Source organism: Peromyscus californicus, unplaced genomic scaffold (genome assembly GCF_007827085.1).
Source record: "Peromyscus californicus insignis strain IS unplaced genomic scaffold, ASM782708v3 Scaffold_21__1_contigs__length_65335640, whole genome shotgun sequence".
Lineage (NCBI taxonomy): Eukaryota > Metazoa > Chordata > Mammalia > Rodentia > Cricetidae > Peromyscus > Peromyscus californicus.
In genome coordinates this window covers 59,182,284-59,205,688 of record NW_026294514.1, presented here as the reverse complement: position 1 = coordinate 59,205,688, position 23,405 = coordinate 59,182,284, and the positions used below count along the sequence as shown (strand labels likewise).

Below are 23,405 nucleotides of genomic sequence, written 5' to 3'. Positions count from 1 at the left end.
TCTCTCTCTCTCTCTCTCTCTCTCTCTCTCTGTGTGTGTGTGTGTGTGTGCATGTGTGTGTTTATTGCTGTGGTATGTGAAGCCCACAGACAGTGTGAGTTGGCCCTTTCTTGCTCACTGCTCCTTTTCTCTGACCTCAGTGTTTAGCCCCCACTCATGACAGTGATTGTAAGCCTTCAGTCATTCATGAAGCACTTATGAATGTTTATTTGCACGGCTTTGAGTGTACAGAATTAGCAAGGTGAGAATGGGCTTGTCCAGAAAGCCAGTAACTTAGAGATGAAGGCCGAACCACTGGGTTGGTGCTAGCTGAACAGCAGCATGGAGTAGAGAAGTGTGCAGTCCACCTGGTCTTTCCGGAGATTTTACATAGAATAAGAAATGAAGTTAATGTTGATGGCATGTTTTATTGAACATGGGAGTCGTATGTAAAGTGACCTTTGACCTCTAAGCCCCTGCAGTCCAGTATAGTGCAGCTCACACTCCGTCCCTTTCGCTGCAGCTGTGATGTCTTCAGCAAGGAGTCCTTCAGCATTGCCAGTTAGCGTTGCCTGGGTGACAGGAGATAAGCCTCTGGGTATGCCTTTGGGAACTAATCTTGGAGGGTTGTTGAGGTGGGAAGACCCACCCACCGTGGGCGGCACCGTTCCCTGGCTGGGATCCTGGACGGTACGAGGGAAGAAAGGAGAATGCGCCGCCGCAGTCTGCCGTCATCACTCCCTGCTTCCTGATTGTGGAGGCGATGTGACCAGCCGCCACCTTGGTTTCCCTAGTTATACCATCGCCCTGAATTGTGAGCCAGACTAAACTCCTTCTTTCCTGTGAGTTGCTTTTGCTGGGGTTATGTTATCACAGCAGCAGGGAAGGTAACTAAGACTCCCAACACTCTGCAGCCATGCTCAAGCCAAGCTCCAGCAGGGCAGGTGACTGCCTTTGGGTAAGCGCAGTGAGCTACCTGGTGTGGGGGCGGTTGACTCCTCCTGGGGGACGAGTGTGATGTGGACAGCAGTGGACTCTAAGACATGAGTGGCTGCACCCCAGAGTCAGGCAGACAAATTCCGAGACCTAGAGGAGAGCCATAGAAGGCTGCCATAGGGTGTTTTCTAAGACTGTTACATATTTGAAAGCGTGAGCTGTGCACAAAGGACGCGTCTCCCGTGCAGCAGACACTAAGTGCATTATGCAGATATAAAAATCAACTCCATAACGTACCTGCCGCATTAGCTTTTGACTCCTAACAGGTGGGGCCCGAGCTCACAGACTCGCCGTTCCCACGGGCATCGATAGGCTGTCGCTGTGCGCCTGTGATACCTGCGGTGCTGGCGGTGTTCAGGGGTCGTGGCTGGAATAAAGCAGCAGCAGGATGTTGTTGTTGGTTTTGCAGGCCTCCTCTGGCCCTGCCACGGCCATTGCAGTTGGTAAGTCGTTAGCATCTTTGCAAGACTCCTGCTCTCCTGCCAGGGGCTTGACTTTCCCACGGTAGCCTTGTGAAGGACTGGCTGGGTGCATTCACATGCTTCCTAGGCCAGCAGGACAGGGAGGCGGCCAAGTATGATTTTCTGTAGCATCAGGAGGGGAGAGGGAGGTCCATCTGCAGACTGCCAGAAGAACCTCTGGTTGTGTTTGTGGGCCTGGCCTCCACGGTGGTCAGGGCAGGAAGAGCAAGTAGGCAGGGAGGTGATAAAGGGTTCCAGTACCCCTGTGCCACTGAACATGGAAGAGCAACACATAGGGGTGTCCCCTAGCAACCAAGGCAGAAAACAGCACCCATGGTGCTGAAAACTTAAATCAAGGACCCATAGAACACAAGAGGAGGAAAACAACACAACCCATGGAGTTATTATTATAAAGATGGGGTTTGTCAGGCCTGGCGGGGAAGTGCAGCTTCCTAGATGACATGGTTTGGGGGTTTCTTAGGGGGTCTTGCTTTTCCACTGCACTGTATAACAGTTTCTCAGCTGGTGCTTTCTCTCTCTCTCTCCTCTCTTTCCTCTCTCTTCTTCTTGCCATCCGCATTTGAGGTGAACTGAGCCTCCATGGCGCTAGCTGAGCCTGATGCCAGCGACACTCATGGTCACCTTGTTTTTTTTCCCCCTCAGGAGAGGGGGGCACAGCAAACTCCCCCCACACACACATCTGTGGTCCTGGTCCCTGGTCTCGTTATTCGTGTGACTGTACTAAATTGGATTCTCTGTCCATCATTATTAAAATGTGAAGTGTGTCGGTCACAAAGCATACATTTCGGGGCAGTTAGCTGAATAATTCTTTTCTTTATGATCCCAAATTACTGCTGAGCTCTGGAGAGGGGAGCAGTTTAGCCAATTGTTGCCATTTGAGCTGGATTTGTGGGTGATTAGCTCCTGGTCGAATCCAGTCCCAGCCTGCGCTTTGAAGCCCATGCCGTGTGATTTTCTCAGCGGTGAGGTAGGAATAGACGCGGCTAATGACAGGAAGGTCGCGCGGGTGATCTGACCTGTGTGTGGTGCAGGTTTGGGTTTCGCAAATAGGGCATCCACAATAACCAGTGTGTCACTAACCCCGCCGTGCATAATCGGGGCTTTACAGGATGGTTGGAGATGCTGACAGCTCAATTAAAGTGTAACCCTTTGTACCCGACAGCCTGGCAGAATGACAGAAATATTACTAACCAGAACAGGGAGGGGGTCACCAGGGAGCCGGTTAAAGATCTAGAATAGTCCCTGCCTCCCCTCCCCCACCCGAGCCCTGTGCAGGGCAGGCTGGGGAAGAGGCCTCTGTTTGTGCAGTTGTCAGGTCCCGCTTTAAAGAGGGAGGGGAGGGAGCACGGTTTTGGAGGCATCCCTGCTGTTTCTATGGAAACACTCTAAACTAGAGGGAAAGTTGAACTGATTTAGAAAGGGGGTGGAGCTTGTGTCATCTGGCCGTCTACCAAAAGGTACATCTGAGCACCTTGTAAGTGATCCTCCAGAAGCTCTCCTCTCGGGGTGATGTGGAAATACCAGGTAATTGGGATTGCTTTCCTGCACACAGCTAATGGTTTCTGTTATTGATTGCCTTTGGCTGGTTAAGAGCCATCTTGATCTTGATCATGACAGGCTGTCTTGATCCATGGTGAATCGGTGGTCTTGGCATCTCTCCCACATCCTGTGAGGTGCCAGTCAGTGTCTGACCCCACACCCTGTGAGGTACTGTCGTTAGAATTGGGAAGCAGAGCCAGTCCACGAGGAGACATAGTATGTGTCTTATAGAGTGGGCCAGCGTGAAGAACCTGAGACACACCATCAAATGTGGCTCCTCATGGGCGGGAGACCCAAGAGAGAGAATGCAGTCTGTGCGTTGTGTGTGGTGAGAGAGGTGTGTCACCTCCCACATCTAGTGTTGACTGTGTCTTCTGCCCTGGAACACTGCACAGCCTTTCCATACACGAGTGCTGATCGTTTGAAGCCAACATGTGGAGGTCCCCCAGGCTGAGGCTTAAACAAATTTTCCTCACTGTTCTGCAGGCTGGAGGTCAGGTGTCAAGACACAGAAAACGCTGGTTTCTCCTGAGGCCTCCCCCTTGGTCTGTAGATGGACGTCTTCATGTCCCACTTCCCTGTTCTCACTACAGCCCTCCCCGACATGGTGGCCTCACTTTGATGTAATTGCGTCTGCAGAGATCCTGTCAGCATTTGCATTATGGGGAGCTGAGGGTTAGGACCCCACATCTGGACTGTGAGATGGGCACAGCTAAACTCGTGGCTGCTGCTGCTAGGGGATGTCTCTGCTTGTTTAAGCAGAAACCGTGAAGCCCAGAGCCTGTGACTCTGCAGCTCCATGTAGAAGCCAAGGGGCAGATAGGATGCTTAGAGTAGGGAAGGAGAAGAGAAAGGGCCAGGTTTTACGGTTCTGAGCAGATGGCTCTTGGGCTCTTTCCATCTTCTCTGTCCTGTGGCCGGTCTCAGCCAGCCTTCTCTGGAAGGACAGGAGGGAGGGAGGCGCCACAGCTTGTGGGGCTGTGCTGCTTCGCTGTTTGGTAATTGGACACCAACTTAGACAGTTCTGGGAAAAGGGAACTTGGACTGAGAAAATGCTTCCTAGGCTGGAGAGATGGCTCACAACCAAAAATATAAGAAAAAAATGCTTCCTTCAGATTGGCATGTAGGCAAGTCTGTGGGACACTTACTATTATTATTATTATTATTATTATTATTATTATTATTATTATTATTACTAATGTTTGATGTAGAAGGTCCCAGCCCACAGTGAGCAGTACCGTCTTTGGTCGTGTGCTCCTGAGGTTGTATAAGAAAGCAAGCCGAAGCCGGGCGGTGGTGGCGCACGCCTTTAATCCCAGCACTCGGGAGGCAGAGCCAGGCGGATCTCTGTGAGTTTGAGGCCAGCCTGAACTACCAAGTGAGTTCCAGGAAAGACGCAAAGCTACACAGAGAAACCCTGTCTCGAAAAACCAAAAAAAGAAAGAAAGCCGAGCAAGCCAGTAAGCAGCATTCCTCCGTGGTCTCTGCTTCAGTTCCTGCCACCGGTTTCTGCTAGATTTGTGCCTGCTGCGTTTCTGCCTGACTTCCCTTAAGGATGGACTGTAACCTGTAAGCCAGAGTAAATTCTTTTCTTTCCACAGTTGCTTTTGGTAAGAGTTCATCACAACAAACCAAGACAAATAATCCGTCTTGAATTGCTTCTCTCTTCTGTACAGGATATAGTGAGTTGGAACGTGTTCTGATAAAACTGTATTTACAAGCAGAGTCAAAAGGTCAGACCACGCCTGCTGGCTGGCGTGTCCCAGCCGTGGTCCTATAGAGTGTTAGCATTAGTACCCTTTTCAAGAGTGTGTTTGTTGGGGGAAACTGTGAAGATGGCTGTGTGTGGGGGCTGGAGAGATGGCTCAGTGGTTAAGAGCACTTACTGCTCTCACCGAGAACCCAAGATCAGCTTCCCACCCGCACATGGTAGCTTATAACCATGAGTTCAGTTCTAGGGGATCCAGTGCCCTCTTCTGACTTCTGGAGGCACCAGGGACACACATTGTACACATACATAGATGCAAGCAAACACGCATATGCAAAGATAATTTTTATAAGATAACTGTATTCAGGAATTAGGATCACACATGACAAGGGACTGCAGTGATAGACACTGCTCTTCTCCGCTGTACCAAAGACAGCCTTAAACAAAATGCAAGCGCCTGCCTGGGACCCTCCCAGGTTTTAGTTGGGGATCATTACAATCACAGTCTCTCTGATGCATCAGTAACTGAAGTGCAGCAATTAGATCAACCCTGGCCATTTCTGAGTAAGACAAGAGGGGTAATTTGAGGTGTTGCAGAGCCCTTAAATTTCTTACTATGCAAACAGATGAAGGCTATGAAAGCCTTCCAGTTGATCTGGGTCGGGATGTAAGTGCTCAGTGGTGCTCGGGATCAGCACTGACTCCCAGCTGTGCCAGAGTGACTGACTGGCAGGAGGGGTGCCTCTGCCGCCTCAGTCCATCACAGAGATACAGCACCTTCGTTTCCTATGCCTTGAGGTCCAGGCCTCTCCTTGGAAACTTACGTACTGTCACCTGCATGAGGCGGCTTCACATATTGAGACGATAGAATAGGGTGGAGACATTTCTGTTCTGGATGCAGGGGACAATTTAAACACGCTACACATGAGGCTCCTCAACACAGCCCCTGTGCTGCCGGCCAGGTTTCTAGTAATGGAATTCCATCCACCCACCACTTTTCTTAGGTTTTTACAGCGAGTTGTAACATGCATCCTATGGTTTGTATAAGTGTTCCCCAAGTCCCATGTTTGGAAGGCTTGGTCACCAATCTGTGGCACTATGAGAAGATGGTGGAGCCATGAAATCATGGAGTAAGTTAGGTCATTGGGTATATATGTCCTCAAGGTAGATAACTAGTCATCCACCCCCTCCGGTCTGTTTCTTTGCCTCCTGGCCACTGAGAGGTGAGCAGGCCACTGTGACCTCTCATTGTGTTGAACTGTACTGCCACAGGTTCCGAGCAACGGAGCCAAGAGACCCTGGAATGAAACTCCTACAACCAGAAGCTAAAGCATTCCTCATGAGCTGATCCTCTGAGGGATCATGTGTCACGGTGACGGCAAGCTGACTGGCAATATTTGGGGGAAATCTTAGTTAGAATAAAAATATCTATTGTAAATTCAAAAGTTTAGTGATTGGCAGGCAGATCTTGGGGATGTCAGTTGAGGAAGCTCACTTTTCTCTGAGATGTTGAAGCAAATCAGAGGAGCCTTTAGCTCCTGTGATGAGAATCTCTTCAAGTAGTTCAGACATGACACATGATTGCTTTAGAACTGCACAGAACACAGACCGCACTCTGCGTTTGTTTAGGTTTTGTGTTCTTTCTGAGAGTTGTTTTCATTGTGTGCCCCAGGACTCACATGTCGCCTTGACACTCACTCCAGCCTTCTGAGCAGCTGGGTCTGTAGTAAGCACATCCGATAAACCTCGCTTGTTTTGGATGAGTAGAAACCGCCTGCATTTCTGGCAAACTGGTAACTTTCGTACTTGATTAGGGAATAAAATGTCAGCACCCTCTCAGATACAGAGTGGCTCATCTTCTGTCCCTGTTAAATCTCACGTGTGTGCTTTTCTTAAACCAGATACACACATAGGCCAGATGTATGTCTAACCAGGTAAGGCATGTTGCCGGGAGGGAGGGGACCTGGGCTGGTCAAGCTGGCTGGTCATCCCGTCTTTACGTGGGTGGCCATGTCTCAGCTGGTGCTCCACTGCCACGGTGGAGCCTCCCATCATCTGTTCCCTGTTTGTCACAACAGTCCTTCTCTGAGCGGGGACCAGCACCATCCAGCCCCTGAGACTCAAAGACTGATTTAACTGGGAAAGACCCCCGGACTCTAATGCAGTCAATAAATCTTTGTTGGTAAATAATTGCTATCGAGCAGAGTTTTAATATAAATTTATGAGTGGTGTTTTATCACAGCTTGGGGCTGCAGCAAGCAGTGAGTGATGGATTTCAGATCGCACTTACATTCATTACATTAACTTAGTAAGTTATTTAAAGCTTGTACACTTAACATTGCTTTTGGCTTTCAATGACCTCTTGGGACTAGAAGCGTACACATGACGAATAAAGAGATTGCGGCGTGGAAGGCGGTCCGGCTTTTTGCTCCTGTGCCACAGAGGATACCTGAGCAAAGAGCAAGGCATCCCTTCCTGGGACCCTGATGTTTGGGTTGTAGATCATTTTAATCACAGATTTTGTGATGCATCAGTGAATCGGGTGTAGCAATTAGACCAACACTGGCCACTTCCAAGGAATAGTACAAGCTGTCACAAAGCCCTTAAATTTCTTAAACAAACATAGAGGCTGTGGGAGCCTTACAGTTGGTCTAGTGGGGAAGTGGTTCCCAGGGAGGCAACAAAGCCTCTGGGCCATGGGCGGAAACGCAGGTGCCTGGTTCTGTCACTGCCTGGTGTTTTGGCTATCTGGTGCTAGGTAATTGAACCAAAATCCTGGTGGTTTAAAACAACAGTGGCTTGTTATGTATCGGTATTTTGGGGGTCCTGGGGACAGCGGCTCTTCTGTGCACCACAGGTACCTCTGGGGCTGGAGCACCAAAGCCCTTCTCTCACATGTATAGTGTCAGCAAAGGAGGGGGCAGAGGTCAGTAAGAAGGCATTGACAGTCGTCCTTTAGGCACCTCGTCCTTCTCTCAGGCAGAGTCCCAGGACATCCCATGGGACATAAAAGCCAGAGTTATCCGGCTCTGTCAGGCTGAGGCTGGAGCTAGCACAGATGATCCCCACCACATTCCACGAGGTAGATTGAACCAGGGGTCATGGAGTGTGAGTCCCACCGAGGCTGGGGTTTTGTAGGTCTTCTTTGAAGTCTCTGGCTTCAGCCTACCCTCCCACAGCCTGTCCTAGGATCCCCAAAGTCTCAAGTCTTTGGGGTTTCAGACTGGAAGTTCATGCTGTGGTCATCTACACAGGCACACCTGAGTGAAGTCCATGGACCCGTCCTCACTGTCTAAGACAGGGATTCGGAAGAGGAGCTGTATTACACCCGTGTGATGTAGCAGTAGCCCAGTGACAGAATTGCAGCAGATCCCTACATTCTAGAGAGATGGAAAGGAACAGGAGACACATGGCTACAGTTGGCCCACAGGTGTTCTGAAGGTTCAGCCAGGTGCCTGCTCCTAATGTACCCTGCCCTAGGCACAGGGAGTCCTGGGTCCTTCTTTCTTCTCTCCTCCTCAAGAAGTGTCCTCTATTAGTTGCTGTGTGGCCATCTCACCCTGCTTCCTTCCTGCTGTGCCTAGGAGTCACTGTCCAGACCCCAGGCTTCGTTTTGAACCTTCTAGCATTTTAGTTCAAGATTATACAACCTTTTTTTTTTTTTTTTTAATTCTTGTTAGCCTTCATTGTATCAAGGCATAGGCCATTCCAAGGCACAGAAACCTACCCGCCATCTCTAGCTCCAGTTCTACACAAAAGGCAACTGACTGGCTATTGACATTTTTCTTAAGTTCTCAAGAAAGGGTCAGACTGCCACATCTTACATAAGACCCTCATTCGGTCCCAGGTCTTAACTGCCATCTTTGTCTGCATTTGATCCAAGCTCTGAGGCTGGGACTTCCTCCGAAGGTTTCCATCCTAGGAGGAGCAGGCACCAAGGAACTCTTCTGTGATGGGTGCATTGGTGTTTGGACTTGGGAATGGCTTTTCTACTTCTGCTCGGAAACTCACTTGGCCCTTTCTTCTCCCCAGAGTTGGGGCCAACAGTGCTTTCAGCATTCAGTGTGGAAATCTTACTGCCATGTGCACAGGTTCATGATGGAATTGTTCATGGCGTTTAGTCTGTGGGTTTGCTGAAGGTTCTGCTGGCCTGTGGCCTGGCCACCCTTGCTCAGCCTCAGGCAATGCTGCCTCCGTCTCCTCAGAACTCCACTAACATTCCTGAGTCCTGCTGGCTTCCCACCTGACTGGGTCCACACCCATGCCACGGGGTATGTGTTTTCCAAACACAGTGGTATGAGATGCCAATTTGCATTATCCACCCTGGAATGGAGTGATCTGAGAGATCGGTCATTTTGTCATTTCTTGTGACATCATGGTTGAGGACAAAGCAGAGTCACACATCCCTCCTAGAGCTGCCCTTCATTTTTTTTTTAAAGCAGGCATACACACACACACACACACACACACACACACACACACACACACACACACACACACACATATGTGGGTATGTGCATGTAAGTTTAGGGGCTAATAGAAGCCGGAAGAGGAGGTCTGATCCCCCAGAACTGGAATTACAGACGACTGTGAGTCATCCCATATGGGTGCTGGGAACTAAACTTGAGTTCTCTGGAAGATGCGCGGTTGCGCTCAGCTGTTGAGCCATCTCTCCAGCCTCCTCACCGGCTTTAATAACAAGGGTTAAATCTACATTGACAGTGTCTGTTCCTTGGGTGCCGTGGGTTGAAGCCAGTCTTGAGCAGCACAGAGAGACAGTGTGAGATGGTGGATTTACACAATTTACAGATGCTCACTAGCCTTCTGCAGGCTCGTGGTTGCGGGTTCTGTCTTCCTGTAGACGAATGATTGCACATGCTGGGACAGACTTGTCTTTTGAGTGAAGCCCGGTATTGTCCTGCAACTTAAAACACCCAAAGGAATGCGTCAGCCTCTGAGAGGGAAATGAAGCCTTCACAAACGATGGCTGTGCTGGTCGGCAAGGACTGTCGAAAGCAAGGATTGTCTTCCCGTGTACCAGATTGGCATCTGAAAGATGGGCGAAGGATGCGTCTTGACGTTCTGCTGTGCAGTTTTGCCCTAGGTTACAGCCACTCAAAGAGACTTAGAATCATAAGGGCCATTTGCACGCGCTGACGGGAGCCGCCCGCCTGTGTCTAGACAGCCAGGAGCCTTCCGGCCTCTGTCATCTCCTGGCTGTGGGGACTGTGGCTTTGTGTCCTCTGAAAGTTTAAAATGAACCGTTGATTTGGCTTGCCTCTGTCTTGGTTATTCGAGATGGGTGAGAGTTCAGGATGGCAGAGCATGGAGCTGTCTGCCTCACCACGGGACCTGTCCATCAGGAACTCCCTGACCGCTCCATGTCATAGGAGAGCCTGGAGGACCCAAGTAGAGCCTGGGCACCATACCCTCCTAGTACACATAGAGCTTTGTGGTTTAACTTCTGGTTGTTTAGATTGTGAAACAGTGGTTGTCACTCTGTACTTGAGAAAAGAAAAGGGAAACATGTTTTAATCATGTAACAGCCAGGTGCTCTCACTTGGGGCCCATTGGTGGCTCTAATTATACCCCATCAAATGAACTTGGCCTTATAACGTGGAAGTAGTTTAGGGGGGCAACTGTCATTGACATGGGCCCAAAAGGTATACTGGGACTTGTTGAAAACTGGGGCTTTGCAGGAGAATCCTGGACCAGGCGTACATTTCGGTCCTGAGGTGGAAGGAGCCACATCATGTCTTCCTCCAGCCTCTGTCTGTAGCTGCTAAGAAGGAGATCGCTCTTGGTTTTAAGGCTGTTTTGTAATTCAGTCCGCTTCTGGCCTCACTGTACCATGACCTTGCCCTGGAAAGTGCTCACTGTACACATTTCACATTCTAGAATTCCCAGGCCAGGTGACACTCAAAACACAAATGCTTGTATTTATGAGACCTTTGAGTAACAGTCCTATGTGGGCCAGGATGTGGCCACAGGGGTGTCTCTGAATGGCCAGTCACATACTGGTTGTCAGGCTGGAGCCTTGTCTGGGGCTCTGTGCTCTGCAGACCTGTTCTGTCCAAGGAAGTTGCGCCGTGTGGTGGACTGACTCTCAGTGTGTTGTCTGCAGCTCGCAGCCTGCAATCCAGTGTTGACTCAGCCTGTCTCCCAGCACTCCTGGGCTGTGTTATCTCACAAGTCCATCCACATTTGCTTCCAGGCTCTAAGAAACCAGTATCCGGTGCAGCCAGGACTCTTGCCTAGAAGTCTCAAACAGATAACCCTCCTGTAGCTGTCCTGCTCAGAACAAACTGATCTGTGTTCTGTGCAAAACTTTCCGAGCTGTTGCCAATATGTTCAACGAAGGAGCTTTCTGAGGCAAGTCTGGTACTGCTTCTTGTACTGGGGAGACATCTAGACGGGACAGGATTGCCTACCCCCTGGGATCTCGGCCGCATTCCCACAGTAGTAGCACGCGATGGGCTGTGTCCTAGCCGCAGACTCAGCAAGTCTGACCGTCTAGCTCCTTCAGCCCTGTCCACCTGTTCCTGAGTTGGCTTGTAGGTTGAGAGTCACGCCCGCCGAGCTCGTTGTTTTCCTCCTGCCTGGGAAATGTTCATAGGTGGATGCTTCCTGCCTGCTCTGAGGGTGCTCCACGGAGCCCCGTCCTCTGCAGCCAGCTGCAGTATAGATTCTAGTGTCTTTGCATTTTCTGCAGCTGAGAGTGGTGGCCATGCTTTTTCTCACTCTGAACACATGATAGGGGTTTTTTTTTTTTGGGGGGGGGGTGTTTTGTTTGTTTATTTTTTTTGTTCTTGTTTTGTTTTTAAGACAATCTCACTGTTTAGCTCTGATTGTCATAGAACTCACTATGTAAACCAGTCTGGCCTCGAACTCATAGACATCTGGCTGCCTCTCCCACCCTGGTGTTGAGATTAAAGGCCTGTGCTACAGTGCCCAGCTTGAATACACTGTATTCTGTAGAAATTTGAGAGCTGGATGGGTTCCCCAGGGCAACCCGAAAAGGAAGCCCCACCCAGTCCTGTCCCTTGGCTAAGCTGGAATTTCTTGGTAGCTGAAGAACATCTCTGTAGACTGTGGAGTGCTGTGAAATGAGTGCCTGGCCTGCAGTATGTCATCTGACATTGCTCTGGAGGGAACCCCAGTCACAGGTGCCCACTGAGAATGCTAGGTGCCAGCCCTTAGATTTGTGCTTCAGAAAGGGGGAACCAGCGGTCCCAGGCGGTGGCTGAGACACTCAGGAGTTTGTGCTGTGAGAGCAGGTTGTTCACTGTAGCTGGGAACTGCAACATTCACGGCCCAGGGTACAGGCAGGTATAGGAGGCCTGCGCCTCGCTGTAGTACCGCATGTCTCTGCCTGTGTGGCCAGTCTCGTCTACAAGGGAGTCTTGTGTTCCTGGTTCTGCTACCTCTGGCCTGTGATTGGTGGGGAGCAAGAGAGTCAGTGCTCAGGGAGGCCAGGTGCTGGGCCGGTGCTTCGGCCACAGAAGGAGGTCTTCAAGGATGTGTGAACAGGAAGATGAGGGGCTCAGCCCCTCTTACAGCCTTGAAGGGCGGAGGTCAAGACAGGCATGGTGAAAGAGGTGGTTCTTGGGCAGGTCACTGCTCTTCAGGCCCACCTACTCTCACAGTGTTGAGCTAATCCAATGAGTAAGCCAACAGTGTCCTCCAAGGAGCAGTAGGACTTATTCATGATTGTCAACATTCATGTTTTCCTTCCTGGTAATATTATTTTCATAGCATCAAAATAGATTAGCCTGGAACCAGCAAGATGGCTGAGCACCTAAAGACCTAGCTGCCAAGGCTGCTGACCCAAGTTCAATCCCCGGGTCCCACATGGTGAAAGGAGAGGACTGATTCTTGCAAATTGTCCTCTGATCCTTCAGACGCATGGACAAGCTCACACACACAACATACATGTCCTCTCACCCTTCACACACACACACACACACACACACACACACACACACACTGGCATAATAAATATATACATAAAAAGTCTTTTTCAAAAATGGACCCTTTTTTTCCACTCCCCAGATAATTGTGAGGGCCTCTCCACGTGCCTCCAGTCTGACCAGTTTCTCTTCTTTTCCTCTGTAGCCTCCACTGGTGGAAGGATAATTAGGAGTGTAGGGCTGGCTCATGAAAGTGCCCACGAGCCTCCCAGAGGAGTCGCGTTAGCCATCTGCGGGCGCTCGCCTGAGCAGGAAGGGACATGGCCTTCTGAAGCCCGCAGCATCCCTAATCTTCTAGTGGCATGGCAGTGACCCTCAGCCCTCTGTATTGTTGAAATTCCATCTGAAGTGGATGATGGGAAAATGTGAGCCCGCTGGAGAACTTGGGTGCGGCTTTGTGTTGCTGGGTTAAGAATGGAGCTGTCCATGGGGAGGGGACGTGAGGGCTTGAAGGCTGTTGGTTTATTATTGTGTCCGTGGGGTGACTCACGGTTGCCTGGTTATTTGTTCCTCTCAGGTGAGCTTCTCTTGCTTTGGTGTGCAGCATAAATGTTTTCCTGTGTCAGTTTTTGCCACATGCTTTCTTTACATGATAAAATCTTACAGAGCAGTGGCCTTCCAAAGGTTCCTTTGTGGGTTGTTTGGATTTCCCAGTATCAGGTACTAATGGACCAGATCCCCTCGCTGGGATTTGAAGCTTGTTTATAATCTGAGTAAACACCGCTATATTCTCACAGTGTTGATTGACATGTGAGCTCCTTCCTGTCACTTGTACAGGCTGGCCCGATTTTCTCCCACACGGAGGGAGATCCCTGGAGAAGAGCAGGATCGGGAAGGCAGGGGTGGGAGGTTGCCTCCACGTCCCCAAGGGGTCACGATGTATTGGAGAACTGTAACTTCGTGCTTCCTCAGTCTGGCTGGGTTAGCTAGTGTTAGGTGCGTGCCTTCTCGGCCATTCTTATAATCCGGGCAGTTTCTTGATGGACCGACTGAAGGTTTCCTCACTGCACATGGACAGAATTAGAATGCACAGGAGTGGGCACAGCTGGCAGAAAAGCTGCAGCTTGAGAAGCATGGGGGTCCCAAGGCTGGAGCGTTGGCCTGACCCCACTCAGGATTGCCCATCCATTGTCCTCACCTAGGAAAGCCAGGGAACAGATGCAAGGGTTGCTGGGACTTGGCACTTAGACCAGGAACACATCCACAGCAGCCATCCAGGGAAGGCGAGGCCACATGTGACTTCCAAAATATGTTAGTTTGCAATTCTGAAAGCTTTCCCAGAGACACTAATGGGACACCATTAAAAATCGATTGAGGTGAATTACAGCTCACCCACCCAATGTTGTTACTGAAGTTTGCAAATGGAATTTCAGTTTGAATAAATTAAAATCCTGTGAAGAAATTATAACAGGAAATCGTAGTGTTTGTAAAATTAAGGGGAGAAGATCATTGATCTTGGGGTCTGTCTTAAATATGTTACTACTGGGGCCGGGGCCGGGGTTGGGCTGGGGTTCATTGGTTGGGTACTTTCCTCGAATGTACATTGGTTTTAATTTCCGGTGCCACAGAAACCAACAAGTAAAAAATAAAAGTGTCTTTCCACTAGACATCTCCCACTTGCTATGACTCAGTTCTGTGGGGAGTTTGATGGACAGCCAGGATGTCCACCTCAACTGTTCATCAACGGTGGATCTTCAGAGTCCATAGCAAAGTTCAGCTCTCAAATCACCTATTACGTTGAATACCCAAGATCAGAAAAACCTAAATTAAATCTAAACAGAAGGATAATCTCCTCTAAAAATGCAAACCCCAAAGAAAGTTTCTAGTGTCCGCGTCCCTTTGTGTCTGCTAGCCCTTTCTGCACTCCACAGGACCTTACCTCTGGCTCCTCTTCCCCCACAGGGCATGCTGCTGAAGCGAAGTGGCAAGTCGCTAAACAAAGAGTGGAAAAAGAAGTACGTCACCCTGTGCGACAATGGCGTGCTGACCTACCACCCCAGTTTACATGTGAGTACAGCTCCACGGAGCAGTTAGCAGTACCCAGTTAGCAGGACAGAGCATGGGGCCAGGGCCCGCCCTCTGCCTCCGTGTGAAGAGGACAGTGGTATTAGGTCCCCTGAGGTGTCTATAATGCATTAAGTACCTCAGGCTCCTTTAGCCCAGGTGTCTTGCTCTCCTGCCCCCTTCACCCGTTAATCTAGGACTCCCCATTCTGTAGTGGATTACAGTGCCAGGTACATAGGAAGTCGAGTTTTAAATGGGAGTGGCAAGGTGGGGTAAGCCGTGAGAAGCCATGAGAGTGTCTGAAGACCTAAGCTACAACAGCGGAATTGACCCCAGGGCCCAGCTCTGAGCAGCTAAGAGCAAAACCAGGCCTAGATGTCATTCGCCACGGTTTTCATGCTGAGGTAAAGCACAGACATCAGCTCAGAAACCGGGAAAACTGCTTCTCCACAGGATGTCACCTTCCCTTTGTGATTTCCATAAGATTGTGAAAGCAGACTCAGTGTTATCCTGACAGGAATCTGGTCATTCTGTCCACAGTGAGCGCCTTTAAGGTGGACTGTCCACTTCGGTTCCATGAACTCCTGCAGAGGTTGAGAATTAAAACCTACACCATTAATCATTGGGTTTCACCACTCTCACCAAACTGTTACCTTTTTAAAAACTGAAATACTTTGAAATTGCAGTTGTTAACAAAACGTTTAAAATACACATACTGAGCAGAAATTGAAAGCACTCCATGTCATTGTGAATTCTGGGAGTGTGGATGCCTGTGTCTGCGTGCATGTGGGCTTGGTGCTTCCACAGACACAGCACATCTCACAGCATGCTCACCTCACTAATGATAGGTCCCATGCATTTCTCCATGACTGCAAATGCATGGTACCGTTTTGATGTTTATATAGTATTCCACTATCCCACTGCATGAGTGCTTCAGCAGTATCTCAGAACAAAACAAAAATAAGACAATAAATTTGACACCCCCTCTCCATTATTGTAAGTAACTCTGAACGGGCTTTCTCCTGTTATCTGTGTCTTTGTCTGTTTCCCTAAGACAGACTCCCAGTCATCACTTTTCAGAGCTGTAAGGTCTACATGACATTTCTGGCCTCAGCATACATTGTCAGAATCCTAGGACCCATATGAACATTTGTCTCCGTAAAGAACCTTTGGTGAGGGGCCTTCCCCTGCAACACTCAAGAACATTCACCTTTTAAAAAAACATTTTCCCTTGGTGACACATAGTGTCCTCCTGTGGATTATTGCTGGTGTGACTCCCTTCTCCCCTTGGCCTAGGGCAGTAGCTGTACCTTTCAGAACCACGCTAGAAAGCACCTGCTTCACTCCAGATCCCTGGCTTCCTTGTAGCGCTAATGAGAGTGCCTGCCACGCCTGGCTGTCAGTCTGCAGGCAGCATCTGATTTACAGCGGTCCCATGCCAGATGTTTGGCCGGACAGCAGGGTGAAAGCATTCCCACACAGCCATCCTGTCACACCCCCTACCATAGTCAGCAGAGTGATGAAGGTAGTCAACATGTGACCGTGAAACAGACCCTGTCTTAGATGAATTTGCCTAAGCACAGGCTGGTACAAGCAGGTCCTGCACAGGACTGAGGTGGGTTAGACTAAGATGGACGTTCCATAGAGTGAAGAATTGAGTGAGTGCCCCACTTGTGGTGTTTTCAGTGTGACAATGGATATACTGGTATGTAGCCTCATCCTAAGAGATATGTGTGTGTGTACACATCTGTGTTTACAAGGTACATATGACAGATGTCTTCGTAGGTTCTTGTATATTCTAAAGGTATAGCTATATTCATGTCTAGAGAGATGTTCTTTGTTAGATGAAACACTGTGTGACTCTATGTCTAGCTTACCTTGGGTATAGATAGATTTGGTTCTCCAGATGGCCTTGATGGCAGAAGGATAGAATGCCTGTTTCTGAAGAACCACCTGGGACAGGGCCCATGCCTTTTCCAGAACTACTCTGCTGAATGCCTGTTTCTGGAGACCCACCTGGGACAGGGCCCATGCCTTTTCCAGAACTGCCCTGCTGAATGCCTGTTTCTGGAAACCCACCTGGGAGGGGGCCCATGCCTTTTCCAGAACTGCCCTGCTGGGGGCTTTGTGCTTCTTCAGCCCTTTCACTCTGAGATTCCATCACCAAGCACATACAGCAGGGCCTTTCCAGGCCCTCCCCATCCCTAGAGCAACCCAATCTACAAGGAAGGCTGCCCTGCCTTGGGTCTTCCCCAAGTCCTGTCAGAAACCAAAGGCCTCATTATCAGCTCTGGTGCATCATGTGCCTTAGAAAACAGAGCTGGGACTTGGTGACCAGTAGTAAGTCAGATCTGGCTGGTGGCTCACCTTCTTTCTGCCCTGTGTTTAACCAAGCCTATACCATATTCCCTCTGTCCTCATGGAATATATGGAAGAGAACTACTCAGTTTCCTGTTGGGGATCCCCGTGTCTCCAGAAGAACATTCCTGTCCAGTGATCTATTAGCCATCACCCTGCCCTTCCCTTCTGCTACCTTTCCTGGTTTCCCCCAAGGCTTGGGAGCTGAACTGGCCCTGGTCCTCTTTGCTTTGTTAGTGGAGAGTAGAAGGCAGGGGCACAGGAGAAGGAAATGATGGGGAACTTCTCCAAAACAGTGGTTTCCAGACTGGTGCGTACCATAGTTGCAGGGCCCCTACGGGGCTCCAGATGCTGAAGCTGGAGGCCAGCTTGGGGAAGTGCCCCCTTACTTACCACATGTTCAGCAGTAGGTCAGCAGTAGGCGTGATCTGCATGGACTGTCTAGAAGGTGGCAGATGCGTCCTGGTATCTCAACCCTACACTGGTGGCGATTGCCCTCCATTGTATCCTTGAGTCTGGCTGGCAGCTGTCTTTTCTGGAAACCCAGAGCATCACTCGCTGGGTAAAGTTTGGTGATATTGCCCTCAGGGTGGCTTCTAACCCTCGGGGTGTGGGACCCAGAAATTCCACCAAACTGAGCTAATGGAGTCAGATAGCCAAGGAAAAGCCCTCCCCAAAGATGACAGCTGCCGAGGGGAATCACTTAGTTACACACTCGGCCTAAAACTGGAGTCCCCCCAAACCCACTCCATTCCTTCCTCTTTCTTTCTCAGCTGATGCTCAGTGAATAAAATTGAGAACCCAGGCTAGTAACAGGAAGAACACTCAACCAAAGTCAGAATGAATGCTTTTCCAGGGAACATGGTGCCCTGGAAGTTACAGGGGTCATGGGCAGTCTGCTGCCCTACTCCAAGATGGACCAGCCGAATCTGCTGCTGGAGATTGTGTCCTGACAGCTCCAGACATTTAAACTAAAGCAACCAAGAGAGAGCCTGATGGCACCATGGGATGTTCACTCTGAAGCCTGCTGGTGCCTTAGGCTGTTGACTCAATGGCTTGCTCTTTTGTAGTTTCTGTTTCTAAATAAATAAATAATGATGATGATGATTTCCATCTTGGGGGCAGGAAAATGACTCAGCTCTAAGAGCACTGGCTGTCCTTCCAAAGGACCTTGGCTCACTCAAGTCCCAGCATCCTCAGGATGGCTCACAACCATCTCTAACTCCAGTGTAAGGGATCCGGCACCTTCTGGCTTCCTTGGGTTTGTGGTACACAGACACACATGCAGGCAAAACCCCTATGCACATGAAATAAAATAATTTTAAAAAAATTTAAATCAGTCATCTCTAAGACCCCCAAGACCCAGAGCACTTAGCTGCCCTGAGGAGGAGATATATTTGAAGGTCTCATGGATTTAAGACTCATTGCTGGACCCTGATGGGGTGGGTGCAGGGCAGTGTGTTGTGAGATCCTTAGGTCCCCTCTCTGTGGACTTAGATATGAGCCGTAGGGAGCACCATGATGGAAAAACTGGAGAGGATAATGAGAAAGAACCTTTGCCCTGGGGCTCTGCAGCGCAGCACAGCCACCTATTCATCTTCTGTGTCGGGGAACAGCCACGTGCATGGCTGACGATCCTGCTCTTGGAGTCGGCTCTGTCTGGTGGGCTTCCTAAGTGGGCCTGTAAGAGTGAGCCCCGAGAACCATGGGCATCACGTTATGGGACCCTGGCTGAGAAAGCCTACTGCAGTCAGGCCCAGCTCTGCCCTCCTTGCCAGCCGCCTGGCAGCTGCACCCAGCCCTCCCCTGTGTGTCAGACCAGCCTGGTGTGTATGGATCACTTTCCCCTTCCTCGGATTCCTTTCTCCTCCTTCCTGTACCCTCTTGAAACCAGATTAGCCCTGGTTTTGTTTTTTTTTTCTCCTTGATAAACAAAATTGGAACTGAGCTCGAGCAAGGACATCTTTTACTCTACAGATCCATTAGCAGTTGGGTGGCTGAGGCGCTCTGGTTATAGCAAGGGATGGTTACGTGTACTGTGAACCTTGAGTTCGGTCCTTTTCTGAGTCAGCAGTCAGTGACTCTGGAAGTTGTCATCATAATGCAGATTTTAATAGCTCCAGATTTCACAGGCAGACAGGAAGTAGCTTGACTAACACAGCATCAGAAAAGGATCTGAGATGGTTCCTAACGAGACCTTCTGAAAGACATCTTCCCAGGGAAAGAACCTGTGTTAGCAAGAAACTCCTCTTATAGCACCCCCTACGGGTGGTGCACACTGGCAGTTGGAGGAGACTGACTGGTCATGCCTCCCCACAGCAGCCCACCTCTGCCAGCATGGACCTCCCACTTCCTGAGGTGGAGAGCATGCAGTTACACTCAGCCCTTCGATGGTGGTTCCAGCCATGCAGAAATCGGAAAAGCTCCTGCCTCCACAGCAAGATCCTAGTTGCAAAAGACCTTATTCTTGTTCCCCCATGGAAAGCCATTTGACAGGACATGGCTGGCCTTCCTGTGTCTCTGACATGAGCATAGTCAGTGAGTCACATTGGTGACACACTGCTTCAGTTTGCGTCACTTATTCTATGATTAGTGGTTTTTCATCTTGCTTCTCCATGAGTAAGCACCTCGTGGCTCTGCGCTATTCGCTGCCATCTGTCTGGCCTGTGCTTTGCACAAGCTTGCTCAGTGTTGGGGGGCAGCATTGCCCGGAGTGTGGATATCAGGGTTATGTGGATTTGTGGGGTCCTTGCTCCAAGATGGCCTGGGTTCCATACCTCACCATGTGGATTTTTGACCAGAGTATGTGCGCACACACAGTAAGATCCATAGTGGAGTCACTTAGTGGGGTGGGGAGAATACACACACACACACACACACACACACACACACACACACACACACACACACACACTCTGTGCGCGCGCCACACACAGTGGCTCACCATCTGAAAGTACTATTACAATACAAAGAGCCCGCCCAGAGTTGGATTAGGATGTTATGTTATAGATGTGGGAGATCAAAGGTTGGGATCTCCCTGCCAGCAGTCAGTATTGTTGTGCTCTGAGCCACCTGTTTTGGAACAGAAGCAGTTTTCTAAATGACAGACCACACCACAACTGATACTTCTTTTGAGTTTCTGTGCATGGCAGGAAGCAGACGAGCATACGGCTTTTCTGGGTCTCAAGAGGGCATCCTCGTGGGGCAAAGCTCCCTCCGTGTTGGGATGGAGGCTCATTGTTGGATGTGCGGAAGCCTGTGTTTTCCCTGAAACACATGCCATCCAGCGTTCTAGCAGGGGCCTGACTGTGGGCCCATGGTGGGTGGACCACACCTCAAGGTCCTTGACATGTGAATGCTGTCACTGCAGGTGACATTTGATGCTCTGCTGAGTGTCCCTTAAAAGCTATGTTAGGGGTGTAGTTTCCAGTCCTGGGACTCCATTGGGAAGAGATGGAACCTCCAAAGGGGCGTTGGGGTCAGGTTCTAGAAAGAGGATATTGGGCCGTCTGCAATTCTCCTCTTACATGAACTTGTCAGGAGTCACAGGGACAGAGGAATTGTCGCATTTACCACCCCTGAACTCTAGGCCCCCTTTCTGCCTCCTTTGCTTGGAGTAACACCCTGCTGTGAAGTTGGCTGCAGTCTGCCGGCTCTCCGGCTGAGAAGAGCATCGTTTCTGTGTTGGGTTTCTCCTCTCCTCGTGGAATTCTCATCTCTTTCTTCTTTCTCCCTCCATGTAGTCCTTCAGACATGACCACACCACACAAGCTCCTGGAGCCTGGCTCCTAAGTGTGTTTTCACCTTGGCCTGCTCCTCTTGCCTCCGGCACCTCGGAGCTTTCTCTCAGCTTCTCCTACTTGCCTGTCTTCCCGCCCCCACATCTTCAGGAACAGTTGCCTCTGCTAGGATCATTTCCTGTGCCCCCACTCCTGGACATGCCCTTCATCAGACATGTTGGAGTGCCCTTCTGGGCATGTCCTCACCCTGCTTCATGGGGTCCTTTCTCTGTTCTCTTGGCTTTTTTCAAAACCAAATTCTTCCACAGGACTGGGAGCAACTTGTGGCCACAGGCCTTGTAGATAATACCACCAACATATCTCTGGTGTCTGTCAGGTGGTGGGTGGGTGGTGGGGTTGGGTGGGTAAGTGGATAAAGGGAATGGACAGAGCAGATAAAGTGATTGGTGGGTAGAGTGGGTGGATAAATGGGCAGGGGGACAGGCAATGAGAAAGGAGATAGGTTGGTGGATGGATGGGTAGACTGGTTGATGGAGATGAGCAGATGGCGGAGGAATGGATGGCTGAGTGAGCGGGTGGTGGGGTAAGGATGGATGGATGGATGGATGGATGGACGGACACAGAGTGCACCCACACACTTGGCCTGCCCTGAAGTCTGCAGGGGTAGAGTTCCTGAGGTCATAGAAGAATCCACCCAGTGATGCCCTTAAGCAACAGGAAGATTACATAGCCCCTTACAAGACTCTGTTCTGTGAGGAACCGGTGTGACTGATGGAGAGGAAGGAGCTGGAGGGTGCCTTGCTTTGCTTTTTAACTGTAGTAAAATGCACATAACAACTGGGCCATCCTGGCCACCGTTAAGGCCCTCCGTAGTGGACTGCTTAGCTGGTGTGTCCAAGGTCTCCATGGTAGGGTCAGAGCATGTTGAGTTAATGCATTCATCCTCTGGGGAAAGTGACTTGTGAAACCACAGGGGAGAAGTGTGGAAATGACTCCTTAGAGCTGGAGATATTCAGTGTTAAACTCTACTTGTGGGAAAGCTATAGACATGTTTGTACTGTGGAGTCACTCAGCCTTCCAGGGCCCTGCTTGAGAGAAGCCACGGGACATTCTCCAGGCTCAGTCATGAGTATGATAAATCATGGAAGTTTGATAACTCTGTTGGCCATCCAGAATCCTCTCTCCAGCCACCCCGTGGTCACACAGTCTCCTCCAGGACAAGGGAGACCTTCGACCTGTGCTTTGGGTGACCTGGTAAATAGTTTTACCGTTCATCCAAATTCCTTGCAAAAGCATTTAACGTGGGCCACAGCCATGGAATGACTTTGATGTGACAGTGTCGGTGTTTGGGGGATGTCTGCAACTTTGACTGGGAGGCAGGCCCCCGGGAGACCCAGGCTCCTTTGTACACATAGTTAGTCTTTGTGAAAGCCTCATTTTCTCCAAGGAATTGTTTGTTTGTTTGTTTGTTTATGCTGTTCCAGGTCTTGGGCAGCATTTAAGATTTAAAGATAAAAGTGAGGCTGAGGGATGGCCCAGTGGATAGATTACATCTGTGTGCAGTGGGAAACGCTGAGTTTGAATCCTCAGGACCCATGTAAAGCCAGGTACAGGAGCTGCAGCGTAGTCCAGGGCTGTTTCCATGTGATGGAGACAGAGACAGGAGTCCCACCCAAAGCATTTGAGGACTAACCTGATGTAACACCATCGAGAACAAGAAGAGACTTTCTTGTGGTGGAAAGTGAGGTGTGCCTGAGGGTGACCCCCTGACCCCCACGTGCATACCGTGGTATGTGTGAGCCCACATACATGGACACAGGCACACACCAGATCAAGTCAATGCAAACGGCCAAAATAATAGGCCCGCTCCCTCTGCAGCTGTCTTGATGTCGACGAGGGTTATTGTGAGTGGGGAAGCCGGGACAGTCATGTCAAAACGGAACCACAGATGTCCCAGATTTCCAACTGAGCTGTTTCCTGAGGTGAAAACTGTCTTCTTGCTTATTTTAGTAAAATGAAGAAGTAAAGTGTGTGTGTGTGTGTGTGTGTGTGTGTGTGTGTGTGAGAGAGAGAGAGAGAGAGAGAGAGAGAGAGAGAGAGAGAGAGAGAGAGAGAGAGAGAGAGAGAACAGGCCACACTGTGTGGCTCATGGGTCTGAGTCTTTAAGCTTCTAGAAGACTCCAGGAGACATTGCCTTATCAGTACACCAAATGACAGCTCACATGGCGATGGCCATCCTTTGTACCCAATTTGTATTATATCCTCCCCTCTCTCTCTCTCTCTCTCTCTCTCTCTCTCTCTCTCTCTCTCTCTCTCTCTCTCTCTCTCTCTCTCGCCTTTTAGTGTTACAAATTGTGGCCAGAAATTCCCCCAGAAAGGCAGATAAATCAAACCCCTGTGTTTTCCTGTGGTGACAGTCACCGCCGAGGTCTCAGTGGGAGAGGTTGGCCGAGGGGGGTAGCAAATGTTCTCCCTCTTCTTCTGCGAAATTGAATTTCATTATTCTATTTTATAAATATTTTCTTCTATGGCTCATAACCTGATTGCTGGCTTGTTGCTAGGGTCTCGCAAGGTAGGGCGGGGGTGGCACCGGCGAGGCCCCTTCCCATCTGCTCAGGTGTGCCCGTGG

General features: G+C 49.9%; 1 protein-coding gene across 12 annotated transcripts in view; it reads left to right on the top strand.

Annotated features, from left to right (window-relative positions):
* Agap1 (ArfGAP with GTPase domain, ankyrin repeat and PH domain 1) overlaps positions 1–23,405 on the top strand; it is a 465,228-nt gene that overhangs the window by 273,077 nt on the left and 168,746 nt on the right. For all 12 annotated transcript variants that reach the window (XM_052750471.1, XM_052750469.1, XM_052750468.1 and 9 more), the window contains one exon: positions 14,577–14,681. In XM_052750471.1, coding sequence (XP_052606431.1) covers positions 14,577–14,681 — 105 coding nt within the window. The remainder of the gene's footprint in view (positions 1–14,576; positions 14,682–23,405) is intronic.